Genomic DNA, 25,462 nt, shown 5'->3' with positions numbered 1-25,462 from the left:
AATTTATTTTATTCATTTATTTTTGGCTGTGTTGGGTCTTCATTACTGCGCGCAGGCTTTCTCTAGTTGTGGTGAGCGGGGGCTACTCCTTGTTGTGGTGCGCAGGCTTCTCGTTGCAGTGGCTTCTCTTGTTGTGGAGCACGGGCTTTAGGCGCGCGGGCTCAGTAGTTGTGGCTCGTGGGCTGTAGAGCACGGGTTCAGTAGTTGTGGCGCATGGGCTTAGCTGCTGTGCGGCATGTGGGATCTTCCTGGACAAGGGCTCGAACCTGTGTCCCCTGCATTGGCAGGTGGATTCTTAACCACTGTGCCACCGGAGAAGCCCATAACAACTATTAAGTTGTTTTTATATTTACCACAAAACCTGTGAAATGTGACGTGCTACTAACAAATCCTTCTTGTCATTTTATAACTTATATTTTTATAGCTACATATGTTTAACAAAACAAAAGTATGGCTATCTATACTCCAATAAAAATTAAAATAAAAACAAAACTTAAAAAAAACCAAAATGGGTTTCCCTGGTGGCGCAGTGATTAAGAATCCATCTGCCAATGCAAGGGACACAGGTTCGAGCCCTGGTCTGGGAAGATCCCACGTGCTGCAGAGCAACTAAGCCCGTGTACCACAACTATTGAGCCTGTGCTCTAGAGCCCGTGAGCCACAACTACTTAAGCCGCATGCCTAGAGCCTGTGCTCCACAAGAGAAGCCACCGCAATGAGAGGCCCGCACACTGCAATGAAGAGTAACCCCTGCTCATCACAACTAGAGAAGGCTGGCATGCAGCAACAAAGACCCAATGCAGCCAAAAATAAATAAACAAAACAAAACCCAAAGTATGGGTATCTGTAATGTAACATACTGACTTTAGTTTAATGTCTAGATTGTTTACCCAGATTTATAGACTTTTATTGTGGCTAATGCACAGATATAAATGTGACATTGTTTTGTTTTATATAAATAAAAAAAATACTTAAACTGCTGTTTCCTATAACTTAGAAAAAATACTAACATTTTCTCATTAAGGAATAATAAATCTCTCAGAAGAGAAAGGTCATATGAAAACAAGTAGCAGTGTGAATATGAATTTAGTCTAACAGTTAACTATTGTTAAATTTGGCACACAAAAAGTTTAGTGTCTTTTTATAATGCTTTTTATAATGCTTCAGAAACACAGAGGCTCAAAGCCTCATTCCCACCTCCAAAAAACCCTCAGAATGACAGTACAATTTCCAATATCCTATTACCATATTTTCCCCCAATTACCTATTTTCAACTTACCGTCTAAAGTAGTAAAATCTACAAAACACTGGTGAGTGAGTTGGTTCTTCTCCCTTCTTACTCCGAATAAGTCTACATTCTCTGCACTTTTGCAAATTAGGCCCTATCTCACAGCAGGAGTCATCCTGTAAAAAGGATTCCCCAGTTTGCTTCAGCTTCTTGACTTTACGCCAGTCTTTTAATACTGAACGAGGGATGCCAGCTGTAAAAGCAGTAGGAAAGTATTAGCAAGATTATAACTTTTTAGAAAGGTAAACTCCTTGAGATAATATTCAAATCAATTAAAGATCACTGAGAATAAAGGCAAAAAAAACCCAGTTCAAGTCAATTATACAACTGTGATCATATATTAAGATTGTAGAAAAGAGATTATAGTTCAAGGTACTCATTAATAACTAAAAAGTCCATAGCAGCATTTCTATTTACTATTCTACTAACCAAATGAACTCTTAATGTCAGTATAATGGAAATGCAGACTTAAGTAAATTTTCCAGCTGACTGAAATCTTCACATACTCAATATTCATATTTGTATAGTAGCAAACATGATAATCATTCATTTTCTATGTAAATCTATAGATAAAAATGCAGCTCTTCTACACAGAAATTTGTTGTATGTAGGAGGAGGCTCTTTTAAGATGCACAGGAAGGACCTAAAGACCAAAAGTTAATACTTCTAGAAACTACAGGCTAGTTTCAATATATTTATATTGTTTTGAAATACTTAATCTGATTCTCCAAAGGTAAATGTGGATCAAGACAAATTTCGATTTTATCACACTATGTTTGTGGGAAGAGGAGCTAAGATTTTTCTCCTAATATCTCTCCCTTATTATAATGCCCTCCATTTGGTATCAATATTTGATAGCAGTATCTTTTAGAAAAATCAAAGGGTTTGAAGGATGTAAAAGAAAAAAGCCAATATTAACCTGCCTGTTTTTATTGATGGTATAAAGAAAAAAGGCATCAGAGAAGTCTAAAGAAAAACAAAATTCAAACGCACTATACAATTTTACTTGCAGGAAAAAAATTAATTTATTTACTATACTCTGCATCATTGCTCCATCACGTTCATTAACTTGAACTTAATTGTTGTAATAACACGGGCTCAAGTAATCAGTCATCTATAGAGCAGCAAGAACTCAAAACATTATATTGTATATAAGTTAAATGTAGCCTACTCAATTTTAAAAAAATATGTTCACTTAAAAGCACGTTGGGACAAGCAAGTATTTGTTGACACCTATCAGCGTACTTACACTGCCCATATTTATGTAGCTATATGACAGACCTGAGATTTACAGTTTGTTATTTCTATCATGTTGAATGAATAAATTGTATTTCCTACCATTGTGTTTACTAATCATACCCATTTTGCCGATCAGAGGCAGTTCAAGTGCTCTCCTGAGATTATATAATTCTTGCAGAAGATACAGCAGAACTCTTGTTCTGAGCTCTCACTATCAACTTACCTGTTGATAGCATACGTAGTACAATTACAGCAAGATCACATACATCTTAACATAGGAAGTGCTGTGTTTAAATTCCAGGGTGGCCCATTTGAAATAGGTTCCAGTTATTAAGCAGTCCTATGACTGCTGCCTGGTTCTTTTACAATTACATGTTCTCCCCTCTTCTTTCTCTAATTTAGGGCAAGGAGCCATTTGGCTTAATCCACTAGAGAAACACGTATGTGGGCACACATACCACTTATGGAATAAAAATGTTTCCAGAAGCCTTGTGTAAAATGTTTGTTATTTCCTCCATTGTGTATAAGACAGATTTCTCCTATGGACTGTATAAAAAATTCAGAGCTTCTTGAAGTCAGAATGAACAACAGTAGTACACTGCTGCTAAATCTTTGTTATATTACTTCCAATCATTTATTTACTTTTTTATTACACTAGAATAAACTAAATGAAATCTTTCTATTTAGACTAGAAAACGACCATTAACCAATATGCTTTTACATTCCAGACAATGGAACAGTTCAAAGAGTATGGATAACCATACTATCGTGAACCATTTAAATAGTTTTATAAAGAAAGAACCAGGCATTTCAAAGCAACTCTCAGTTCTGTGACATGAAATGGACACTTAGACCTTTTTTTTAAATGAATGAATAAATTATAAAGATATGAAGGTCCAGGTCATGTAGACTGTTTTTGATATAATGTTTTTTGCTTCTAGAATAGGCCAAACATGACTATGCCTAACTCCTTTTATGAATTATACTGTAATATTATTTGTACAATAAATAAAATAAAACTCCACTTTTCAATTCTCTATATATAATTTATTGGTAACATCTAAAATGTAAAACTTTGAGATTTAGATACTTAGTCAACAAAAAATACCTAACTCAATGGATATTTCTTCTTTCTTTATACCAGAAGAACATTTTCAACCTTAGTTCTCTATCAGTAAATCCTCAAAGCAGCTGCTCTAGCAACAGAAAACTGAGGAAGAAAATAAGAGAAAAATACATGCTAACCTTTAACCTCTGATATGCCTTCACCTTAAAGATATTTTTGAGATATAGAAATGAACTCTGCTAACAGTTAAACCACTGATTTTGTGTGTCACAGGACTTACATTTAAATCTGATGGGAAATTTCAGTACATAAAATGATGTAAAAAATTAGTCGCAGAAAAGCATCCAACTTTTAATTATCAGTAACAAAAGGCAGCAGATATAAAGATTTTCTAAAACAGCAGATAAAGCAAATTCTATTGTACCTGGCTTTAGAATGTACTAAAAACTATGATATGCGTATTTGTGTAATAATTATACATGTATAATAGTCTATGCAATCATATTACATTCTCTAAGCACAGACTTAACTCTTTTCGATTGACTCTGACTTATGACAACCCCAATGAACATTAAAAGGATAAAGATCATACTTAATCCATGAGGGAGATAATCCACTGAGGTTTAGAATTTATGAACTCCCAATTTAAAGAACTTTTCTAGATAGCCCAGAACAAAAGCAAGTCAACTCTGCCCATAATTAATAGATGGCATTTAACAGTCACTTAATATTACTTTGGACTTGGGAATAAATGGGACTTAAAATAGCCTGTCTGATGCTAAATGTTATTTACTATGTAGGGGAGATTTGACTAAGCATTACAACTTGGAGGGGGAAGTGCTGATTCCAGTCTTTGTCTTAAAACTTACTTGGGAACATGTACATACACAGTCTCAAAACGAAATCAGAATATGTACTTCATTAAGAGTTAATTTTATAAATTTAACTTCTCAAGAATATTCTAAGTGTTAAAAGCTGGAAGAGTCCTATTTCTGTTTTCTGTAAGTTTAACTCCAGTATTTGAATACTCGACACCAAAAGAAATGTTTTGTGAAACAAAAGAGAAACAATTGTTGACCACACTAAGCTTCTTGAATTCACTGGGGAAGTAAGCAGAACACATTACAACACAGCATGCAATCCAACACTCAAATAAATGGCACGTATCCTGTATCCTTCGTTGTCAATCTCCCTCTCTTTCTTTCTTCTTACTATGTTTGCATTTCAGTCTGTCAGCCTGTCTCTAGTTGAGCTTATTTTCCTTTGTTCTTTCACTTTCTGACTGTCCTTTTCTACGATTCCATCCTCCTGTTTTTCCCTCCTTCACTTTGCCTCTGGTTTCCACACAGGCATGTGGGAAAAACCTCATTCAGTAAAAAGGCCCAAATAAGAGCCTTCAAGCATCCAAATGCTTGTTACAGTACTTCTTGAATGTCCACATTGTCACAGATATTTCATATATTGTATATGGATGAATACATGGATATAGTGAACTATTAACTGCTTTCTGCCTTGTGCAACATACCTAAAAAAAAATAAGCAAACTGAGAAAAACTACTTCTAGAGTAAAAACATACAGAAATACTTTATAGTGAATATTACTGGCAAGTATCACTTATTCTGCCCTGTTGTAGTCACAAATGAAATATAAATATTATCAGTTTTGAAACTTTTACTTATTATGGAAGTTCTTCTTGAATATAGAAATGACCAAACAAAACCACCAATCCCGTTTTTATTTAACTTTTACCCACTGTTAAGGACTGCTTGAATGAGTAGCATTATTAGTTAAATAGAAAGTAATTTCATTGTTTTCTTTTTTTTTTTTTTAAGTTTTCAATTTTTCTCCAGATGACAAAGGATGAGATGTGGGCTACATCCACACTACTTTGAAGTAGTTCTCTTCTAAAACTGGGACTTAAAGGAAGTTTTTGTGAATAGGAATTCTTTTTCAACTATTATCTTGTTACAGGTAAATACCTAATACAGGCATACCTTGGAGATAGTGTGGGTTCAGTTTCAGACCACCACCATAAAGTACACAAATTTTCTTGTTTCCCAGTGCACATAAAAGTTAGGTTTACACTATAATGCAGTCTATTAAGTGTGCAACAGCATTATGTCTAAAAAACTATGTATGTACTTTAATTTAAAAAGTTTATTGCTGAAAAAGGCTAACCAACATCTCAGCCTTCAGTGAGTTGTAATCTTTTTTCAATAGTATGAGTTGTAATCTTTTTTCAATAGTAACATCAAAGGCCACTGATTACAGATCACCGAAACAAATATTATACAGTAATGATGGAAAAGTCTGAATTACCAAAATATGACAGAGACATGAAGTGAGCAAATGTTGTTGGAAAAATGGTGCCGACAGACTTTCCCGACACAGCGTTGCCGCAAACCTTCAATTTGTTTTTTTTTTTAAAAAAAGGCAATATCTGGAAAGCACAATAAAAGGTATGCCTGCATTAGAAATCCACTTTTAGTGTATAGCTATAACTGCCTTTTGACAATTTTTAGAAATGGTCAAAATTCTGAATAACTACTAAATTACACACTGGGGTTTTGCCAACCTGAGTGCTATGTAAAAACATATTTCTACAAGTCTCTTGAAAATGGAAAAATATTGATAGGTCTTCTCTCATTTCCTCTTATAGGGTACTTATAGAAATGAAGAATGTAGAAATGAAGTCAATGAGCACATACATTATACCAGGGCATACAAATGAAGTCAAAGATGCCTTTAAGCTCTCTAATTTTTAGAGAACACCACCATTATTGCAAGAACTTACAGCCCATTTTACTTGAGATAAAAAAGTAATTAATTTACTTACCACTATTACTGTTGCTCTGCAACTTCAATTTACTTTTTTCTTTGGCACTCCTGCTGAGAACCCCATTGGGTTTTAAATCTTCTTCTATTTCACCTTTTCTCTTCTGAAGATCATTTTGCTTCTTTTTGTAAGTTGGCTTAGGTTGCCTTTTAGTCCTTTGCTCTGATTTGCTTTCACTTTCGTCTGAATCTCCACTTTCAGAGCCAGATTCATAAGTTCGTTTGGCTTTTCTCCTATTGACTTTATCATCTTTTACAAATTTATCGACTATGATCTTACTATCTACACTATTTTGTAGATCATTCGATGTAGAGGCTATTAGATTGACAGAACATGGCTTAATAATTTCTGATACAGAATTCCCTGAATTTTCCATTTTATTAGTATTTTTATCTTCTTCTGAATGTCTTGTAAGCCAGGCCTTTTTCAGTTTAGTATGGTAGTTTGGTTGACTTGTCTGGGATGCTTGCCCATTTCCTACAGAGTTTGCTTTGTTAATTGTACTACAGACTACAGTGCTATCCAAGAGAGGGGAGGCTGAAGATGTCTGATTTTTCACAGCATTAGGCTCAGCCTCACTGACATTACTACTTTTATACTGAGCTGCAGCCAGTGCTGCCTTGTGCTTTTTTAAATGGATAAAATCAGTTGTGCCTGAGAACCCAGAGCTGGATTGAACAGCACTTCCTGTCTTACTACTGGCTGGTGTAACTGGAGCTGTCGTGCTGACCCTGCATTCTTGTGTTTGAGCCACTGAATCACTGACACTTTTTGAAGAGGTACATTCTAAAGATTTAGAGGCCAAAATGGTATTTGATAAAGAGTAAATTATTTCTGAACCACCCCAGCTGGAAACACTGGTGGTAGTGGCAGCAGATGTGAATATATCCGTTTTGGTATTACACATTGTATTTACAGCAGACATGACTGAACTGGGAACACTGCCCTGTGAGACAGCCTGATAGTTTTTTTCGGATTTTATGTGAGCACTGTCTGAATTCACACTTGGCAGAATGATTCTTCCACTCTCTCCAGCTTCTGCTGATTTGAAGCAATCTGTTTGATTTGCCCCAATTGAAGATCTTTCACTAACTCGATCTTTGGAAGCTAACTGCATTGCTGGCATGCTATCAAGTTTTGCACTAGAAGGTGGACGTACAATGACAGATGCCATAGCAGCCTGTGACTTTCCGCTGCTTTTCTCCACATGCCATTCAGCTTTCTCTTTGCTGAGGTTATTATTAGATTTCCACATTTCTGTCAAACTCTGTTCAGAAGAACTCTTAAAATTTGCCTGAGTGTCTTTAGGCTCAGGAATCAGAGTTGGAGGCTTTTGTGATTCTTGAACCTTCCCACCAGCATTTACAGGCATCACTGGAGTTAATGTTGGAGGGGAAAGGCTACTATAGCTGCTTTCCTTTCTCTCCAGGCTATGATGGATTGGTGGGTGAAATACGGGTGCTCTATGTAAAGCAGGCATACTCCGGAGTGTATTTGTAGAAGAAACTGTCAAATGAGTAGGACTCCTACAATCATTTCTGAAAGTTGTTACTGAGTGAGAAGCAATTTGATGGGGCAGATGTTCTGGTACCTTGCCTACTAAACCTTCACTTTCCGGTTGGTGTTTAATCAAAGGTGGAGGCTTTGAAAGAGATGATATAAACGAAGTCAGAGTCTGAGGGTTAGCTGTTGCTGCTCCAAGGGTATTACTCTGTTTTTCAGTGTAAATATTTGAAACCTCTTTGGATGGGTATGACCTCGGTGGTTCATTGACTACACTATTAGACAATGTAGTGAAATAGTTACTTTGAGGCAAACTCTGAGGCACTGAATGCTTCATCTTATAAAGATCTGATACTGAACATTCTACATCTTTGTCTTGTTTGATGACATGGCTTTTAGGGCTAGAAGATGATGATGCTACTCTGGAATAATTATCTCTCTCACCCTCAAGCCCCTTGATTTTAGTTGTAAAGGGAGCAACATCAATACTTTCTTGAAGAATTCGACGGTGTTCCTCCTTATATTTGTTTAATCTCTCTGTAGTCTCCTGGGGTGGTCTCTGTAATTGATTCAATACAGGATCCACAAAATGCCTATGCAAGTGACCATCTTTTCCTGTCTGTGACCTATTTAGATCCAGGTCATTTTTGGCTGATGTGGATGCAACAGAACGCAATGGTTCAATAAAAGCTTTCCTCTCCAATTCTCTGCAAAGAAAATACATGAAGGTTTCTGTAAACACTTTTTCTTGTATAATACAAATATAGCTTCTATGCGTTACTATTCTATCATAAAAGTGAAACACGACTTTGCATGTGCTATAATATTATTAAGAAAATTAAAGGAATATAAAAACAGAAGAATAGTACTTATTATTCAGCCCAGTTTTAAGACATTTGTTAAAATTACCTATTTATAAACTGAATTAAGAAAAACTATAAAAAACAAATTTTAAGCATTGGTGAACTTACTCTTTATGATGATCTACTAAACATTTTGTCAATGGTGGACTGGAATGTGCTGTAATTTTAAGAGGCCGATGAGGCTCTGCACTGGAAGGTCTGACAGGAATGTGACTAAGTAATCCAATACCATCTGCTGAGGTCACAGGGGTAGGCTGATGTAACCAAGGACTGGGAGAATTCTATCAAAAAAATTTTTAAAAATCATCCTTCAGTTACTAGAAAAAACTAAACACAGTATCACAGCAGGACTTTAACAGTATATTTATGAAGTATGTGACATACTAATATAGCAGTATATTTATTAAGTATTTTATGAGAAATATCCAAATAAGTAACTAACAAGAGTTATATGGATTTTTCCATATGATGAAAAAAATCAATCAGCATTAAAATAGTTATTTCCAGGGAATTCCCTGGCAGTCTAGTGGTTAGGACTCTGCACTTCCACTGCAGGGGGCATGGGTTTGATCCCTGGTTGGGGAACTAATATCCTGCATGCTGTGCGGTGATGCCAAAAAAAAAAAAGTTATTTCCAGAAATTTATTTACTGACTGCAGATCTTGAAATCATTGCCTTTAACTTACAAATGATGTAGAGAACCTAGCTTTTAAGATTTCCTAAGATTCTAACACCAAAAGACTATATGCTGCTAATATAAAAAAACAGAAAACATGTTGCTAAAATACATTTCACCAGATTTCATCAAGTTTATTTGCCAATTTTTCTCGTCAAAAATAATTTTTCCCGGGCTTCCCTGGTGGCGCAGTGGTTGAGAGTCCGTCTGCCAATGCAGAGGACACAGGTTCGTGCCCCAGTACGGGAAGATCCCACATGCCGCGGAGTGGCTGGGCCCGTGAGCCATGGCCGCTGACCTGCACGCCTGGAGCCTGTGCTCCGCAACGGGAGAGGCCACAAGAGTGAGAGGCTCGCGTACCGCAAAAAAAAAAAAAAAAAAAAAAAAAATATATATATATATATATAAAATATAAAATAAAATAAAATAAAATAAAATAAGGTCTTAATTCTACAAGATCCAGAAATCTGAAGTTATACAGATTACAAGGGTACCTGTATATACCTATATACATATAACAGAATATTACTCAGCTTAAAAAAGAAGGAAATCCTGTTACATGCTACAACATGGATGAACTTCGAGGACATTATGCTACATGAAATACCGTATGAGTCCACTCAAATGAAGTATCTAAAGCAGACGATCATAGAGACAGAAAGTAGAAAGGTGGGTGCCAAGAACTCAGGGGGAAGGGGAATTAGTATTTCATGGGCAGAGTTTCAGTTTTGCAAGATGAAAGAGTTCCAGATATCTGTTGAACAACAATGTGAATATACTTAACACTACTAAACTGTACACTTTAGAATGGTTAAATAAATTTAATGTTGTGGCTTTTACCACAATAAAAATAAATAAATAAAATGTGTTTTGAAAGATTCTGGGGAATACCTGAAGAGCATCCTGGTCCACGCCAAGGATTAAGTTGCCTCCTAGAGTTTAACAGTGACACCCAATCCCCCAGTTTTCAGAATGGGGCTGGTAATGCCCTCAACAACCATTTCTTAGCATGGAAAATTAATCTGGCTAGAAAAACCACACAGCGCATGAAGGAAGAAGAAAGAGCCCTGTCCCCCACCTTCAGCAATACTTTGTCAGGCAGAGAGACTCTCAGCCCCATCTTCACTCCCAAATATCAGGATTCTCCAGCCTCGGCACCCTTAAGAGAACTAGGGACTTAGAGAATCATAGCTTGTAGTATACATCAATATAATGTATCTAACTGGGAAATATAACAATTTGTCTTTTAAGAATAACTTGATTATACATATCAAGAGCCTTACAATTTTACATAAATTTTTTTTTTTTTTTTTCTTTTGCGGTATGCGGGCCTCTCACTGTTGTGGCCTCCCCCGTTGCGGAGCACAGGCTCCGGACGCGCAGGCCCAGCGGCCATGGCTCACGGGCCCAGCCGCTCCGCGGCATATGGGATCCTCCCAGACCGGGGCACGAACCCGTATCCCCTGCATCGGCAGGCGGACTCTCAACCACTGCGCCACCAGGGAGGCCCTACATAAATTTTATATCCAGAAGTTTCACTTCTAGGAATTTACCTGAGCAAAATAATTATGGATATATACCATAATTAGTTATGAAGACTAAGTATATAAGAAATAACTTAAGAGATTTACTTCTTTAAATTGGTTTTTAAAAAAAATAGGCTTTTCTGAAATTTTAGCTTTACAGTTCCAAAGTTACTAAGCATCAAAAGTTTCATCATAATTAAATAAAATAAAAAAAAATAACTGTTTCAAAAATTCTAGCATATTTTATAATAAGAAATCTAAAAAATTAATGGGATATTGAAAAAAAAGCACTTGTACATATGTTGATTAATAAATATATGACATGAGGTAAACCACAGCTTAACTTACCCTCCTTAACGAAGATTCAGCATTAACTGCATTTTCTGGGTGAACCCACTTAGAAGAAGGCAGACCAAGTCCTGAGTATGCATGTGTTCCATTTGGATATTGCCAAATAATTGGATAAAGTCCCAGCTGATTATATGAAGCAGATGGGTGGGCTTGTCCAAGAAGATGAGGTGACTGGTGCTGTAACAACTGTTGCTGTTGCTGGTGCGCTAGTGCTAAGTGGCTTAAGCTGCTGGCATGAGCAGTCTCCAGTCGTGGGTGGCCACCAAGTAAGGAGGCAGTAGGCACTCCAGGTAACACAGCAGGAAGTAAATGAGGGTGATGAACAGAATGGTGTGGACCACTAGTCAGAGGATGAGTGTTCATGGTAGGTAATGGAGTTTGACTGGATGATCCAGCCAGTAAGTGGGGTGCAGGACTTAAGGCAGGGTGATGGGTACCTGGATTTAAACACGTTCTATGGGATGAAGAATGAAGAGGAAAAGGATGCTGGCTTAAGAAAGGTGAAATGTGATTAGCTCCTGTATCTGACCCGACAAGTGCAGGATCTCTGTAAACTGTGAAATGCTCATTTTTATCAATGATAAGAGGGCTTTTTGTAGTTTCTAATGTACTGCCTCTAGTAGGAACCGGATGAAAGCTGCATCTTGATAACTCATGTTCTATCTTATTTGCCAGTCTTCTTTCACCAGCAGTTTGGCTGTTTGCAAAAGTGGGCTTAGACTTTACAGAATCAGGGGGATGGTTAATTTTAGGTTTAACAACTTCAGGTGAGGGATTGGATTTTGTCTTGTGAGCATCTACTGAAGTATTAAGTTTAGATTTTATAGTTTCTGGGGGTGGACTTCGCTTATGCAGCTTATCTTCTGTGACAGAAACTGCACTAAGAGAAGATATGTAAGAGACATACTGATTTTTCTCTTTTTCCATATTCAGGTTTTCATTTCCTGAAGAAGCATTCCTAACATTTGATTGGGTTAAATCTACTTTAACTACATCACTGACCCAGCTCTGGTCAGAATCTTGGTTTGCTGTTTCCAAGTATTTTGTATTTGTGACTGAATGTTTTGAATCACAAATGTTAGGATCCATCTTCTGAAGTGTCTGAAGGCCAAAGGTACTTGAGTTTTCCTGAGCCACCTTTTCCGTATTAGTGTCATTCGTAATATCAATAACACATTTTGGTGTGGGTGGTCTGGATACAAACTTCTCCTTTGGTAATAATTCCACTGTGTGTGTTTTCTCCATATTGCGTTCCTGAAGAAGTAAATCATTAGAATTATGATCAGAAACTGTGGCCTGTTCTGATGAACGGATAATCATTTTTTCTTGAATCTGAGAGTCAACAGACTTCTGTTTCTCTGTTTCTTCGTGTTTTTTATCTTCCTGTATTTGATCCCAGGGAGGCTGGCTATCTATTAGTGTCTCTTCTCCTGCCTTCTCATTATTCTGGGATTTTCCTTCTTCTCCATTTATCTTTGAAGTGTTTTTATTTTTCAACTCATTCTCTGGCTTCTGCTCTGAGGAATTATTTATTATTCTTTTATTTGAATTTTCTGAGTCACTGTTCTCAGAAAAGTCTGAAACATTGTCGGTTCGCAGTCTTTTCATATTTAGTTTCTTTTCATCCTCCTCAGGTTTCCTTCTTTTGTTCATCACCTGTTTGTTTTTACCTTTAGCATTTTCTATAAGATTTAAAAAAAGAACAGTTTTATCTTTCAAATTAATATTAAATAAGCATATTTTAAATGTATTTTTGTTTTATATGTTCTCATGCCCTTTAAAAAAGGTAGGTCCTACCTCCTCGTGCTATATAATCATATTTTTCCTCCTTCATCTTCTCTTCATCTGGTATACTGCTATCTGAGCCCTTCCTCTTATTTGGACGAATATTTCTTTGTTGCTGGTGTGAATTCTGTTTTGGTACAGCAGCTTGGGAGTTCATTGCTGGTCTGGGACTATTTGCTTGGGCACGTGTATAATGACCCTAAAAATAACCAATTAACAATGATTGTTCACTACCGGATCCTAAGTAATTTAAGGGAAAATATTTTACCATAATCCATCACTAACAACATACATACGTGAACAGTGTTGTTATTTTGACTGGCACGAGACCTTCGCCGTGATGTAATGCCAATATTTTCACCTTTTAACAAAGAGTGAACAACATCATCTAGAAAGGTCATTTGAACCATAGAAGGATCGACATTCTGTGGTTCTAGTACCTAATCCATGACACAAAACAAGAACAAAAATTAAATCCAATCAGCTAGCCAATGTGATATTAGGTACAATTTCTTTACTGAGTAGAGATGTTTAGAAATCAGTTTGAGATACTGTCAGACTTACAATAAATCAACTTTAACCATTAAAGATAAGGCTACTGTTTCACATGTTAACTAAAAATTAAAAAGCAAATACATCTATTGCAAGTATACCTTGCAAAACAAGGATTAGAGTTATTCAAGAGTATATTGCCAAGTCATAAAATGTATTTCAAAAATAAAAAGTAATTTTCAAAAACAGCTGTAAAATAAAACAAGAAGGTAGAGCATGACAGGAATTCCCTGGCGGTCCAGTGGTTGGGACTTGGTGCTTTCACTGCTGGGGCCTGGGTTCAATCCCTGGTTGGGGAACTAAGATCCTGAAAGCTGCATGGTGTGGCCAAAAAAAAAAAAAAAAAAAAAAAAAAGAAGAAGAAAGTAGAGCATGGGAAGCAGAAAAGGACAAAAATCATATAAATGAATAATAGTTTTAAAGACAGGTTAAAGAAAGAACTATTTTAAAAACTAAAGGCAATTTTGTGCTTCACTGAGAGGTCAAAGTTTGTTAGCTTTTAAGGAAAAAAATTAAATAAAATTAAATGATATAGTTTATTTAGCATTTTGACTAGAATTTTAACCAAAGCATCTGCATTGTTTATAGAGGGGGTTCTCATTTATTCAGACACCCTCCACAATCCACTCAGGTAGGAAGGTGTAAATATCTATTTTCTGGGGGTAAATACAGTACAGCTTTAAAAGATTTGAAATTAAGAATTTCAGACTGTTAACTTAAAACTCCCTATGAAATTCATATCCTTAACATTCACCATATTCGCTATAAAACTTAAGGGAGCATCCCAACTCTGGAATTTGATGTAAAAAGAACTTCAGTGTGCATTAAAGTTTTCATTCGTGAAAAGAAACCATTTGGGAAATATTTTTATTACTGGAGAGGCAGAAAAACTGAGACTTTAAGAAAGTTTTAGCTGACCTACTGATAAAAAAAAAAAAGACTAAACAAATAAGAGTTTGATGCCTCCATTTCAGGGACTGATTTTATCAGTGTTGAAATAAATTTGGCATCACTATCTCGCTGTGACCTCAAGTGACCTCTATGTAACATCAGACACATTTGAACTTATTAGGATTACATGACTGCACCTAGAGATGAAAATTATTTGGTGTCAACCTGTTGATCCATTGTGGGGCGGGGGGGGGCGGGGGCGGAGGAGAGGCATGGAATATGTGAATTGTAACCAACTCTTTTCAAAAATTGGACTATTTACCTGATCATTCATAACGATCATGGTGCGAGTGAAGAGATCATGATGAGTAATTATGCCAGTAAACCACTGGGTGGCAGAGTCTTGTCTATATACTCTCACTCTGTATCCATTCAAGGAATAAGGACCTTAAAAAAAACAAACATCATACATGACTGAGTTCATGGATGAAATGGGAAAGTAATTTGGAACTTGATGTATGAACCTTCTAGTTGCCAAAACTTTACCATAAGCAACTACAAATTTTGATTCCAGTGACAGGAAAAGCTGCCAAAGTCTTAAAACATGCAGAGACTGTTAACTGAATTTATAAATACAATACTAAAATGCCATATTGGTGTAATTTTGGATTAAACTCATTTTTAAAAATGATATCTATATATGTATACAGATATCCTTCAGAAAATAGGTAATGATTAAATAATAAAAGATATATATCTGTATATATTTAAATATGTCTTAAAAGAGAATGGAGATGAAAATTTCTTCAATTCACAGGTACTAAAATGGTATCAAATACTTGAAAGTTTAATAAGAACTGTGGGGGGGGGATCTGGTGCACCTTATTAATATGATAGTATTATACATTAACAATTTACAAAATGCTTTCACAATTTGCAGATGCTTATTCAATCTTTTGAATCTTATTCAAAAACTCTCAGATATTTCCCTGTTTATAAAAATTAAGAGAGTGAGATTGATAGGTTAAATAAATTTTTAAGTGAAAGAGCTAGAACTGAATTTATTTTTCTGAGTCCTAGATTGATGCCTTTTCTTCTACAGTTAAGACATTTAACATATCAATCAATGATTTAATGTATGACAGTTTAAAAAAAAATCTATGCTGATATCAGTCTAAAATATAAATCTAACACATCTGTAGAAAGTATTCCATATTACCTGTGAATCAAACACATTCATACCTGTAATCTATTATACAAACTATATATAGTCTTAGAATTTTTAACTACGGAAGAAAAAGACTCCAAATTATTTTTTCTGAATGTAATATAGAAATAGCTTATAGATTAACTCCGAATATGACCAATTTTCAATACCCGTCAGCACACCATCTTAACTGCCTTGTTCTACCACCACACACAATCTGGAGTCAGTCTCACGTAATTCTGCTTAGGATGGAAAGGATTACTGCCTTAATGATTTCACCTCTAAGAATATGACAAGGAAAAAAAAGTTACTTTAAAAAAATATTAGCCTGGCTTCTTCAATAAATAAATTGAAAGGAAGAAAAAAAAGAGATAGACGGGTCATATCCACTAATCAATCTGTGGACATTTTCTGGATCCCAGATTAAAAATAAATAAATAAAATAATAATCAATCCTGTGAAAAATCAATGAAGACATTTATGAGACAAATGGAAACTTGAACCCGAGTATTCAGTATTTGGTATTAAGGAACTATTAATTTTTCAGCATAATAATGGTATGGTGGCTTTGTTTAAAAATAGAACACAGCAATGTCTGAAAATTGACAGAAATAAATGAGAGTACGGGTGGGGCAGAACCTACCAAGGTTTTATTTTACAGTTGTTGGAACCAGGAGATAGAATATTTCGGTGAACTTCCATGTGCCAATTTCTCTGTATGTTTCAAATTCTCCACATTAAAAGTTTAAAAAATATTTAGCCTAAGGAGAATTTAATAAGTAGATGATCTGCTGCTATAAAAACCCATACAAAGAAAGGCAGCCACAACTGAGATTATCTCTACTAACGCTTAAATTAAATGGCACGGAAGTTGAGGTTCAGATAAACATGGGAATTTAACAAAATTCCTTTTAGAAACATTCAACCAAATATCAATATTCCATGTATCCATGTCATATTGTTGCGGTTTCAGTTCAATTTCACAAAAAGCTTACATTTTCAATATATGATTTTACTGACAGGAAAAGAAATCACTAAGAACCATAAAATCTCACTGGTTTGAAGACAAACCTGTAACTTACTAAAAAAAAGGAAACAAAACTAAGACTAGTATTGTGGTCATTGCTGAGGAAGGCAAACTGAATTAGGCCACTTTTATCAGATACCAACAGCATTCTTCAAAGGAAATCAACTGTGGCTTTGGGCAACCCTCCACAGCAAACAATGCTTCCTTCTCCAGGAAGGACACACCTAAAGCATTCTGCAGTATGGAAATTTTCCTATTAACAAAACACCTGTGTGGTTATAATTTCATTTCAGGCATTCAGCTCAAATTAATGGTGAAATTAGCTCAATAACTGGTTAAGTTACCAATTTCCTATTGAAATTATTCTGATTTTGCTATTATTTTCCCTGGCCTATATATAACTCAAAATATTAGACTGGGTCTTCTATTTGTATTGCATATAACTGAACAACCAAAACCAAACATGAGAAACTGCCCAGTTCCAAAAATATATATATTAATGCATAACTTCAAAACAGTTACCTTGCATAAAAATCTCCTGAACCTTTTGTTCCTTTACCCAGACTTTCACTTCTTCCTGAAGTTGCGGGTTGTCCCTGAGCACTGGGTTTAGGCTGTCTATGTCGTCCTAGAATTATAGATTAAAAGAAAGGTCTACGTTACACTGTCCTAACATTAATGTTACCATCATTCCCTGCTGAACGTTCTAAGGACTGAAGAAAATTCCTTGATCTAAATGTACACAAAAACGCAAATTCATAAGTTATAGTTCATTAGCAGTAACATAACAACGGAACCTAAGAAATTAATCCATGATAAGACAAAAATGCCTTAAGACAAAATTTGAAATTTACTCATTTCAAACTGTTTTGTTTGAACTGTTTGTTTTCTAACTGAAAGCCTTATACAAGTTTCCCAACTGCAAGCCTTATACAAATCACCTTTTAAAGGGTTTCACTGTTAGAAGCAATATACAAACCAAATAGCTTCAGGTCATCTAAGGCTGGTAGCAAACAAATCAAGTTGAATATTTTAGTGACAATATATATATATATATACATAGATGAGTTACCCTCTCCCCATAATACCTAAAACATTAGTTTTAAACTACAAGTCATTATCCACTGTCTTTTGATTTAAATTGATTTAAATGTCATCAAATTCAGTTCTACTCAAACTCATCTGACCAGTAACTTCACTGCTAAAAGTTTCATTTTTTCAAGCCAGTGTCAAAGCATCCAGGCAATTTAAATTACATTATTGATGGTATTATCCTCATAACAGGGTGGATCTAGACCCAGAAACAACCGGTTCTCTCTCCTTGGAGATGTGAATCACACAGTCACATGGTTTCCCACAATCTGTTGGTCCCCCGCTGGACTCTTTGACATTCTGTTCTCTCTCAAAGCACCTCTGCTGCTCCTGCATTTGAGATCAGCGGCAGGAGCCCTAGAGTAGAGCTGGGAAGAACAACAAAGCAGCACTGTCAATTTGGCGGCCCTTTTAAAAGTGGACTAGCAGATCATGGAAACCAGTGAATAGAAAGGAGCTACATGAAGGGAATTTTATCTGGTGAACAAAAATAATTTGGCAATACAGAAAAGCCAAAAAGCGGCTGAAGAGTACAAAGAATCCCTAAATCAAGCAGGTCATACTTCATTCTTTTCTAAAGTTTATCCAAGTAAAGCACTTTCCTTCTCATCTCATCACTGCTTTAAGGAACTACTCTGTATCCTTGGAATAATATTGCGGTAAACACTGATATTTCGTTTATACTTAGTGAACAACAAACAGAAGTAAAGGCCTTTAAACTTATCAACTATGTTCTCGTTGGAAAATACAAAGAAATGCTGCTTTACAGCAGAAGAAAATACTAGAGTGGAAAAGTGTTATACAAAAAGGAGTTAAAATCTGTCATTTTGGGCCCATGCATACATGTCTTCCTTTTCGTAAAGAAACTTCCTAGCAATCCCTTTTCTCCACTCCACTTTAATAATACACTGCACACTTAATCTCATTATTTGAGTAACAGAAAATACATGGTCAGACTCTAACCCTCTTGATGCACATCAGGTGACAGTCTAGTCCATGACAGACAAAACACAGGAAACTTTCTATTTCCCAAGGAAAACCATTACCATTTCCAGACAGTTCTGACAGATGCCAAGTTCTTTTAAAATCTTTCTCACTTTAACTTCCATACACAGGTCCAAGCTTAACCCCTTGGAGTCAAACACAAGCCTAATCACTTTCTTACCTGACAGTCCTTCAAACATTTGAATTCTGGTTTTACGTTTCCACAACCTGAGTCTTCTCTAGTCTCAACACCCACCTTTATCAGTTGTTCTTCTTACTCTTATTCTAGACATTTAACTGGCTCGAAGAAGATGGGTACTTGTCTAGAAAAGTACAATCTACAATCACATGGGTGTCACAAGCTGACTTATATCAAATTTACTATAGTGTATTGCTCCCAAGCCTTTATATTCGGGGTGGGCATGGGGAGGAGTAAAAGCAGCACTGCCAATACGTTGTAGACAAGTACAGGTATGATTTATAAAACCAGTTCCCTGTACTGAAATTTTATAACTAAAGCTACTGAGATGTAAAATTTGCTCAACATTTATATTTTATTTATTCAACAGGTTAAAATAATGAGCTACGTTTCCAAGATCATTAGACAACAAGTAACTTCTCACCAATGACCTGCTCATTTCTAGGGAAAAAAAGCATACCATTAAAAGCTGATAATATCAGTCTACTCACTGAAATAACCTTACGTAAGTTCAAATTTCTTTTTTTTTTTTTAGATTTTTTTTTTTTTAAGATGTTGGGGGTAGGAGTTTATTAATTAATTAATTAATTTTTGCTGTGTTGGGTCTTCGTTTCTGTGTAAGGGCTTTCTCTAATTGTGGCAAGCGGGGGCCACTCTTCATCGCGGTGCGCGGGCCTCTCACTATCCCGGCCTCTCTTGTTGCGGAGCACAGGCTTCAGACGCGCAGGCTCAGTAGTTGTGGCTCACGGGCCTAGTTGTTCCGTGGCATGTGGGATCCTCCCAGACCAGGGCTCGAACCCATGTCCCCTGCATTAGCAGGCAGATTCTCAACCACTGCGCCACCAGGGAAGCCCGTAAGTTCAAATTTCTATGTATCAATTTCCTCATCTATAAAGCAGGGTTAATAATATCTCTTTTCATATTAATGAGTATGTTTTTATAATAAGATTTTTAAAAATTTACAGAAACTAGTCTTCTTAACACATTCAATTCTAAATTAACCATGGTACTGAATGACATGCATTACACAAAATTAATTAAAACCCATGAAAATTATCCCAATACAATGCCTGATTATGATAATCATATTGTTGCTGAAGTCTTCCTCTACATATAGTGCTTTGTAAGTTAGAGTTATTTCTGTTGAGTTGTGGTCATCGTTCCCATTTTAAAGAGGCTCACAAAAGGCTAAACGATCAAATCCTGTAAGAGTTGTTAGCAGGTACCCAAATGAGGTTTTTTCCCCTATTTATTTACCTGAATAATGTTGTGAAAGTGTAAACAATCAGATACAAGGCTATAAGGCAGACTCACAGAGAAGAGCATCTGTTAATTAAAAACTAGTTATGAATGCTTACTATCTTTCACAGAATGCAACTAACAAACAATGCCTTGAGCTTATATGAGATTAAAAACAATTTACCTGCACTGTACTTTTCATTAACTGTAGTATAATCCCCCCTCAATTTCATATTGTATAACTAAAATTATATGTATTCATTAATCCCTCCCCCCAAACCACCCATGTAGTGAAGGAATAAGCACTCTCTGTGAATCTTCTCTTCTCCATAAACTCCATCCAATGTATTAGTTACACTGCTAGTTATAACCTCCAGCAAATGACTAATGGGGAAAAAATCAGTTCAGCAAGATCTGTTGTACGAGAAACATAGAAAACATGGAAAAGTGCTAAACAATGCCTTAAGTGAAGTTCTGGACTGTATTTATTGTTCACTTGTGTGCTGTGCTTTTCCTCCTTTTGCAAAGACAAAGATTAGCTTTAATTGAACATTAGTGGAACCTTAATGTAAAGAATAATAAAGAAAAATAGCTAACATGACTGTGCATTTACTATGACAGATATCACATTGGGTGCTTTCCGTACTATCAATTTTTATAAAGCTGAGATTATTATACCCCTTTACATGCTATACACAGAGAGGTCCATGGTTAAAGTCAGGATGTGATGGAGAGACCTAGCATTTGAATTTAGTTCTGTGACTCTAAAGCTCAGTCGCTTTTCATCTATTCTCTGCTTCTCTTGAACTAGTACAATGAAGAGGCATAAATAATAGACTATTTACTGTCACTGCCTTTCAAAATTTGACACCTTTCTTTACGTTATATGGAAGAGGTGAAAGTCAGAATGGGTCAAAAGACATCAATATTAGGTGGAAGTTATCGTTCTACAACCTCACATTGGCTATGTGAGATTCCGCATATCAAAATAGTCTATAACACTCATCAAACAGAAAAGACTTAGGATGTTAAACTCATGCAATCTTATCATCAGAAAGCATAAAAGAGAAGACAAATCACTTTGGTAACGTGACTTAGTCATGACCTACAAATTCCCAAATGCTGTGTTTCTAGGTTAAACACCACCCTGAATTAAAAACTGATCATCTGAGATGATCAAAATACAGACTTTTTCTCGTATGTACAGAAGAATATGATGAAATCAAAAAGCAGCATTCCTCAAAATATCAATATAAAAGTTGAAATCAGGTTGGAATCTGTACTGTGACAGATTACTGTACTAACCTAATTTTCAAGCAATTCTCTACTTCATCCCAGTTCAAAGGGAAACAGTAACAAGTACAATAACATAAAAAATAAGATCTTAGTACTAAAATATTCAGATATGCCTGACTAGGTTTAATAAATAGCAATATTATTACAGTGCTCAAAGTATATGTAACACATTTTCTAAGATAATAAAGAACAATCTGTCTTACCATAATCAAGTGCTCCTTACTATTTCAACAAATATTTTCTTTGTTACACATCTTCCGGATTTAAATACTGACTGAAGAGCCAGCAGAGGCATGAAATAGGTAAAAATATACCAGTTGTTAGTTTCTATCAAGATGACTGAGTTGACTGGCTTAATAATTTTAAGAGACTTGCTCTAAAGTCTTAACTGATGACTTTTAGGATACAAGAAATATAAAATTGGAGCAGTTTCTCTCCCTTTGGACAATATCTGATGGAGAATGACCTAATGCCTGCTTTCAAACTGATACTGAGTATGTCTTAGAATTTTTTTCCTCCTGCAATAAAGCCCTTGACCTCTGTGGTGACAATTTAAATGCAATTATATTACATAAATTCCCCTATAAAAATCACAGTTGATTTTATTTTTATAAGAGTTATCATAAAAGAAACTATCTGTATCTTGAAATGTCAGGTTAGGTGACTGAACATGCTTTGCCACACCACTCTGGCACAGTCATAATTTAAATTCATGCTTCAGCAAAACTACAAACGACTGCCTGTCCTTTAAATCCCTGGGGTTGCTAGCCAACAGTGAAAAACATGAATGTTAGGTCCATATAGGTCAAGAGTGACGCCAATTGCTATTATGCCAATTCTTGTATAACTTATAAAAGAACCCACTTTGTTAATAAGGCTTTACTAAGATAGGAAACTTATTAAGTCTGAGAGTTACCACAGAGGTCTTCAAAAAGCACAGTTGTCTAAACCATCTGCAGTTTAATTAAATGCAACCACCAGAGTGAGGGCTTCCATATATTTTCAAGATTTAAAGCAAGAGTTGGCAAACTTTTCCTCTAAAAGGCCGAAGAGTAAAAACATTAGGCTTTGCAGGTCATAACATCTCTGTCACAACGGCTCAACTCTGCTACTGTAGTGCCAAAAGCAGCCAAACAATACCATAAACAATATATAAATGAATGAGCATGGTTGTGTTCCAATAAAGTTTGTTTATTGGCATTATATGAAATCCGAATTTCACAGATTGTTCAGGTGTCATGACATTATTCTTCTTTTGAGTTTTTTTCAACTGTATAAAAATGTAAAAGGCCTTATAAAAAATGGGAGGCGGGTTTGATTTTCACTGCCTACCCATGATTTGAAAGAACAAATAAAATACTATTACAGAGCAAGATCAAAAACTTCTAATCAATGCAATGCAATTCATTGGCAAATTGACAGCAAACTCTATTTCCATAAATGGCTGCATATTCATAAGCATAGGAAAATACACCAATTACCAAATCCTTTTCATTATTAGAGAAAAAATATTTTAAGATAAATCATTTTTAAGGCTTTCACAGGCTTTCATTTTTTAAGGCTTTTCATCAATTTCCCTGATACATTCCTGTACCATGTTTAGCTCTCCAAATATAATAATGACTTGATTTTAGTGTAGAAAAATTACCCACTTTGAAAGATAAGATTTACTCCTTTGGGTCAATGAGAATTATACTCATATACAGAGGTTGGTACTATCCACTTCTCTGGACTCCATAGTAGGGTAAAAATAGGAACATGCATTGAAAAAGAAGAAATTTTCTGAAGACAATGTTCCAACATTAATCCTATGGTTCTTGTATCTGAAGTTAAGACTGAAAACTGAGTGTTTTCTCCATGATAAGGTAATTTAACATAATCTCATTTATACTATCTCTTAAGGAAAACAGATATTCATTTAAAAAGCAAACAAACAAAACAAACAAACAAAAAACAGGGGAGGGGGGATCCAAACAGGGAGACAAATAGAGAGTAATTTCTTCGCTTCTCTACTTCCTCCAAGGGCTGACCTTGTGACACTCTGAAAAAGAAACCGATTAGGGTTGAAGAGGAAGAAAACGCACCACCACATCCTGCCACAAAATTGTCTCCAAATATTACTGGGAGAAATGATCACTATATTTCAAATATTTTACCTGATATTCTCTATTACATAAGATTAATGCTATGTTGTCTCTAAATGTTCCTAACATAATTCTAAATCTTGTACTGTCAATTTTGGTGACTTGATTCTTCACAACACATTATATGATAAAACCTAAAAATTTCCAGATTTTTCATTATTGCTATTTTAAGTTGTAGGTAGAATTTTAAATTATTATAATTTATTTAGGATCTGATTCCCTATAGATAAACCAAACATCAATATTTTAGAGTCAAGAGTGCTGGACACTCTTATCTTTATCCACACTAAACTAAAACTCTGGAGGAAAAAAGAAGCTCTGTCTCACCATTCTTCAAGAACCACCAAATTTAAATGTATTCCAGTTTTTCTGTTAATCAGATTGGAAAAGTTAAAAAATTTATGACATCATTCATGGGAGAGGAAAAAACCTTTTCTGAAAGGCAGTTTGACTATACATCCTATTCTTTTAAACAATGAATGTTTCTGCAATTTTAGCTCACAAGAACTTGTAGAAAATAGGTGAACGATATCAGTGTAACACAGAAGTACTGTTGGTTCATATACCATTTATTTATTTATTTTTGCACTACCTAGTATGAGCAGCTGAATACTAAGTATAAAAATAAAGCTGAACACAGCACTAGACATGATAGCCATCCATTCCACTTTATTCTTTGTTTAATGTAACTGCGTGCTGACTTAGAAGTTCATATTGATTAGACTGCCCCAATTTTCTTTTATTTTGCTTTTGACTCCATAATCCAGCAATCTCAACTCTTCCTTACATATTCTTAATATCAAGCAAACGTCCCCCTTTCTCTTAAAGATAAAGAACTATATTTGCCTAACTTTATTAGAAATGTCTTTTTAAAGTCTATTTTTATAGGATTATTACTGTTTGTGGTAGTACTCTCATTAAAATTTTGCATAAGCTTTGAACAATCTACTCCAAAGCTATTTTTCTCAAAATCTTTCTCATTGTACATTAGGTTTTTCATAGTTTTAATATCTTAAAATACATACTCTTCTTCTACCCAACATTGAACTTTTGAGTAATCTAAGCAAATAAATGAATAACAAAACAAATTAATGCATGTACAAGAAAGGTCTCTCTGTGTTTTAAAATAGAAAAAAGTTTTTTTAGTTGATCATATACTCATACAATAGACTACAACAGTCAGGTAAAATGATTATGTAAGCACAAACTTAGTGACACAGAAAGAAGCTAATGACATAGAAACAGAAAAGATTAATTTTAAAACTTCTCCACATATGCAATCTTTTTAAAGACAAACATATTACAATTTTGTACATAATTAAAAGCAATAGATAATTAAGTCCTGTGTATATATAATTTCATAATTCCTGGTTGATTTTGGTTAATTCAGATGAGCGGTATCCTCCCCGTTTCAACATAGCTTAAATATATCCTAAATTGACTGCATGTGATTAATGAAATGAATCTATTTTCAGCCTTTAAAAAGTATCCATTTTATCAAAGCATATTTACTTGACAGTGTAAACAATAAAAAAACTTAAACTTTAATTGACAGAAGAGGTTAACACTTCACAAATGTTAACCTCATCTAATCCTAACAAATCCTTTGCTAGTCTGATATTATTCTCTCCATATTATAGATGAAGAAACATTCAAAGATTAAGTAATTTGACTCCAAATCACATGGCTGGAAGGTA

The 25,462-nt window shown here is 35.2% G+C and overlaps 1 protein-coding gene across 10 annotated transcripts in view; it reads right to left on the bottom strand.

The window, feature by feature from the left end:
• Positions 1–25,462, bottom strand: part of JMJD1C (jumonji domain containing 1C) — a 331,205-nt gene that overhangs the window by 28,035 nt on the left and 277,708 nt on the right. For 9 of the 10 annotated variants that reach the window (XM_082640256.1, XM_082640257.1, XM_082640258.1 and 6 more), the window contains 8 exons: positions 17,334–17,439; positions 14,900–15,024; positions 13,431–13,574; positions 13,147–13,333; positions 11,347–13,031; positions 8,905–9,077; positions 6,431–8,640; positions 1,280–1,481 (listed from right to left, as the gene is read on the bottom strand). In XM_082640256.1, coding sequence (XP_082496382.1) covers positions 1,280–1,481; positions 6,431–8,640; positions 8,905–9,077; positions 11,347–13,031; positions 13,147–13,333; positions 13,431–13,574; positions 14,900–15,024; positions 17,334–17,340 — 4,733 coding nt within the window. In that variant the 5' untranslated portion in view covers positions 17,341–17,439. Of the gene's footprint in view, positions 1–1,279; positions 1,482–6,430; positions 8,641–8,904; positions 9,078–11,346; positions 13,032–13,146; positions 13,334–13,430; positions 13,575–14,899; positions 15,025–17,333; positions 17,440–18,067; positions 18,138–25,462 lie in introns of those variants that run through there. The other variant, XM_082640254.1, reaches the window with a different exon arrangement.

This window comes from Mesoplodon mirus (genome assembly GCF_964341445.2).
Source record: "Mesoplodon mirus genome assembly, chromosome: 2".
Taxonomy (NCBI): Eukaryota; Metazoa; Chordata; class Mammalia; order Artiodactyla; family Ziphiidae; genus Mesoplodon; species Mesoplodon mirus.
This window is presented reverse-complemented; position numbering and strand designations above follow the sequence as displayed.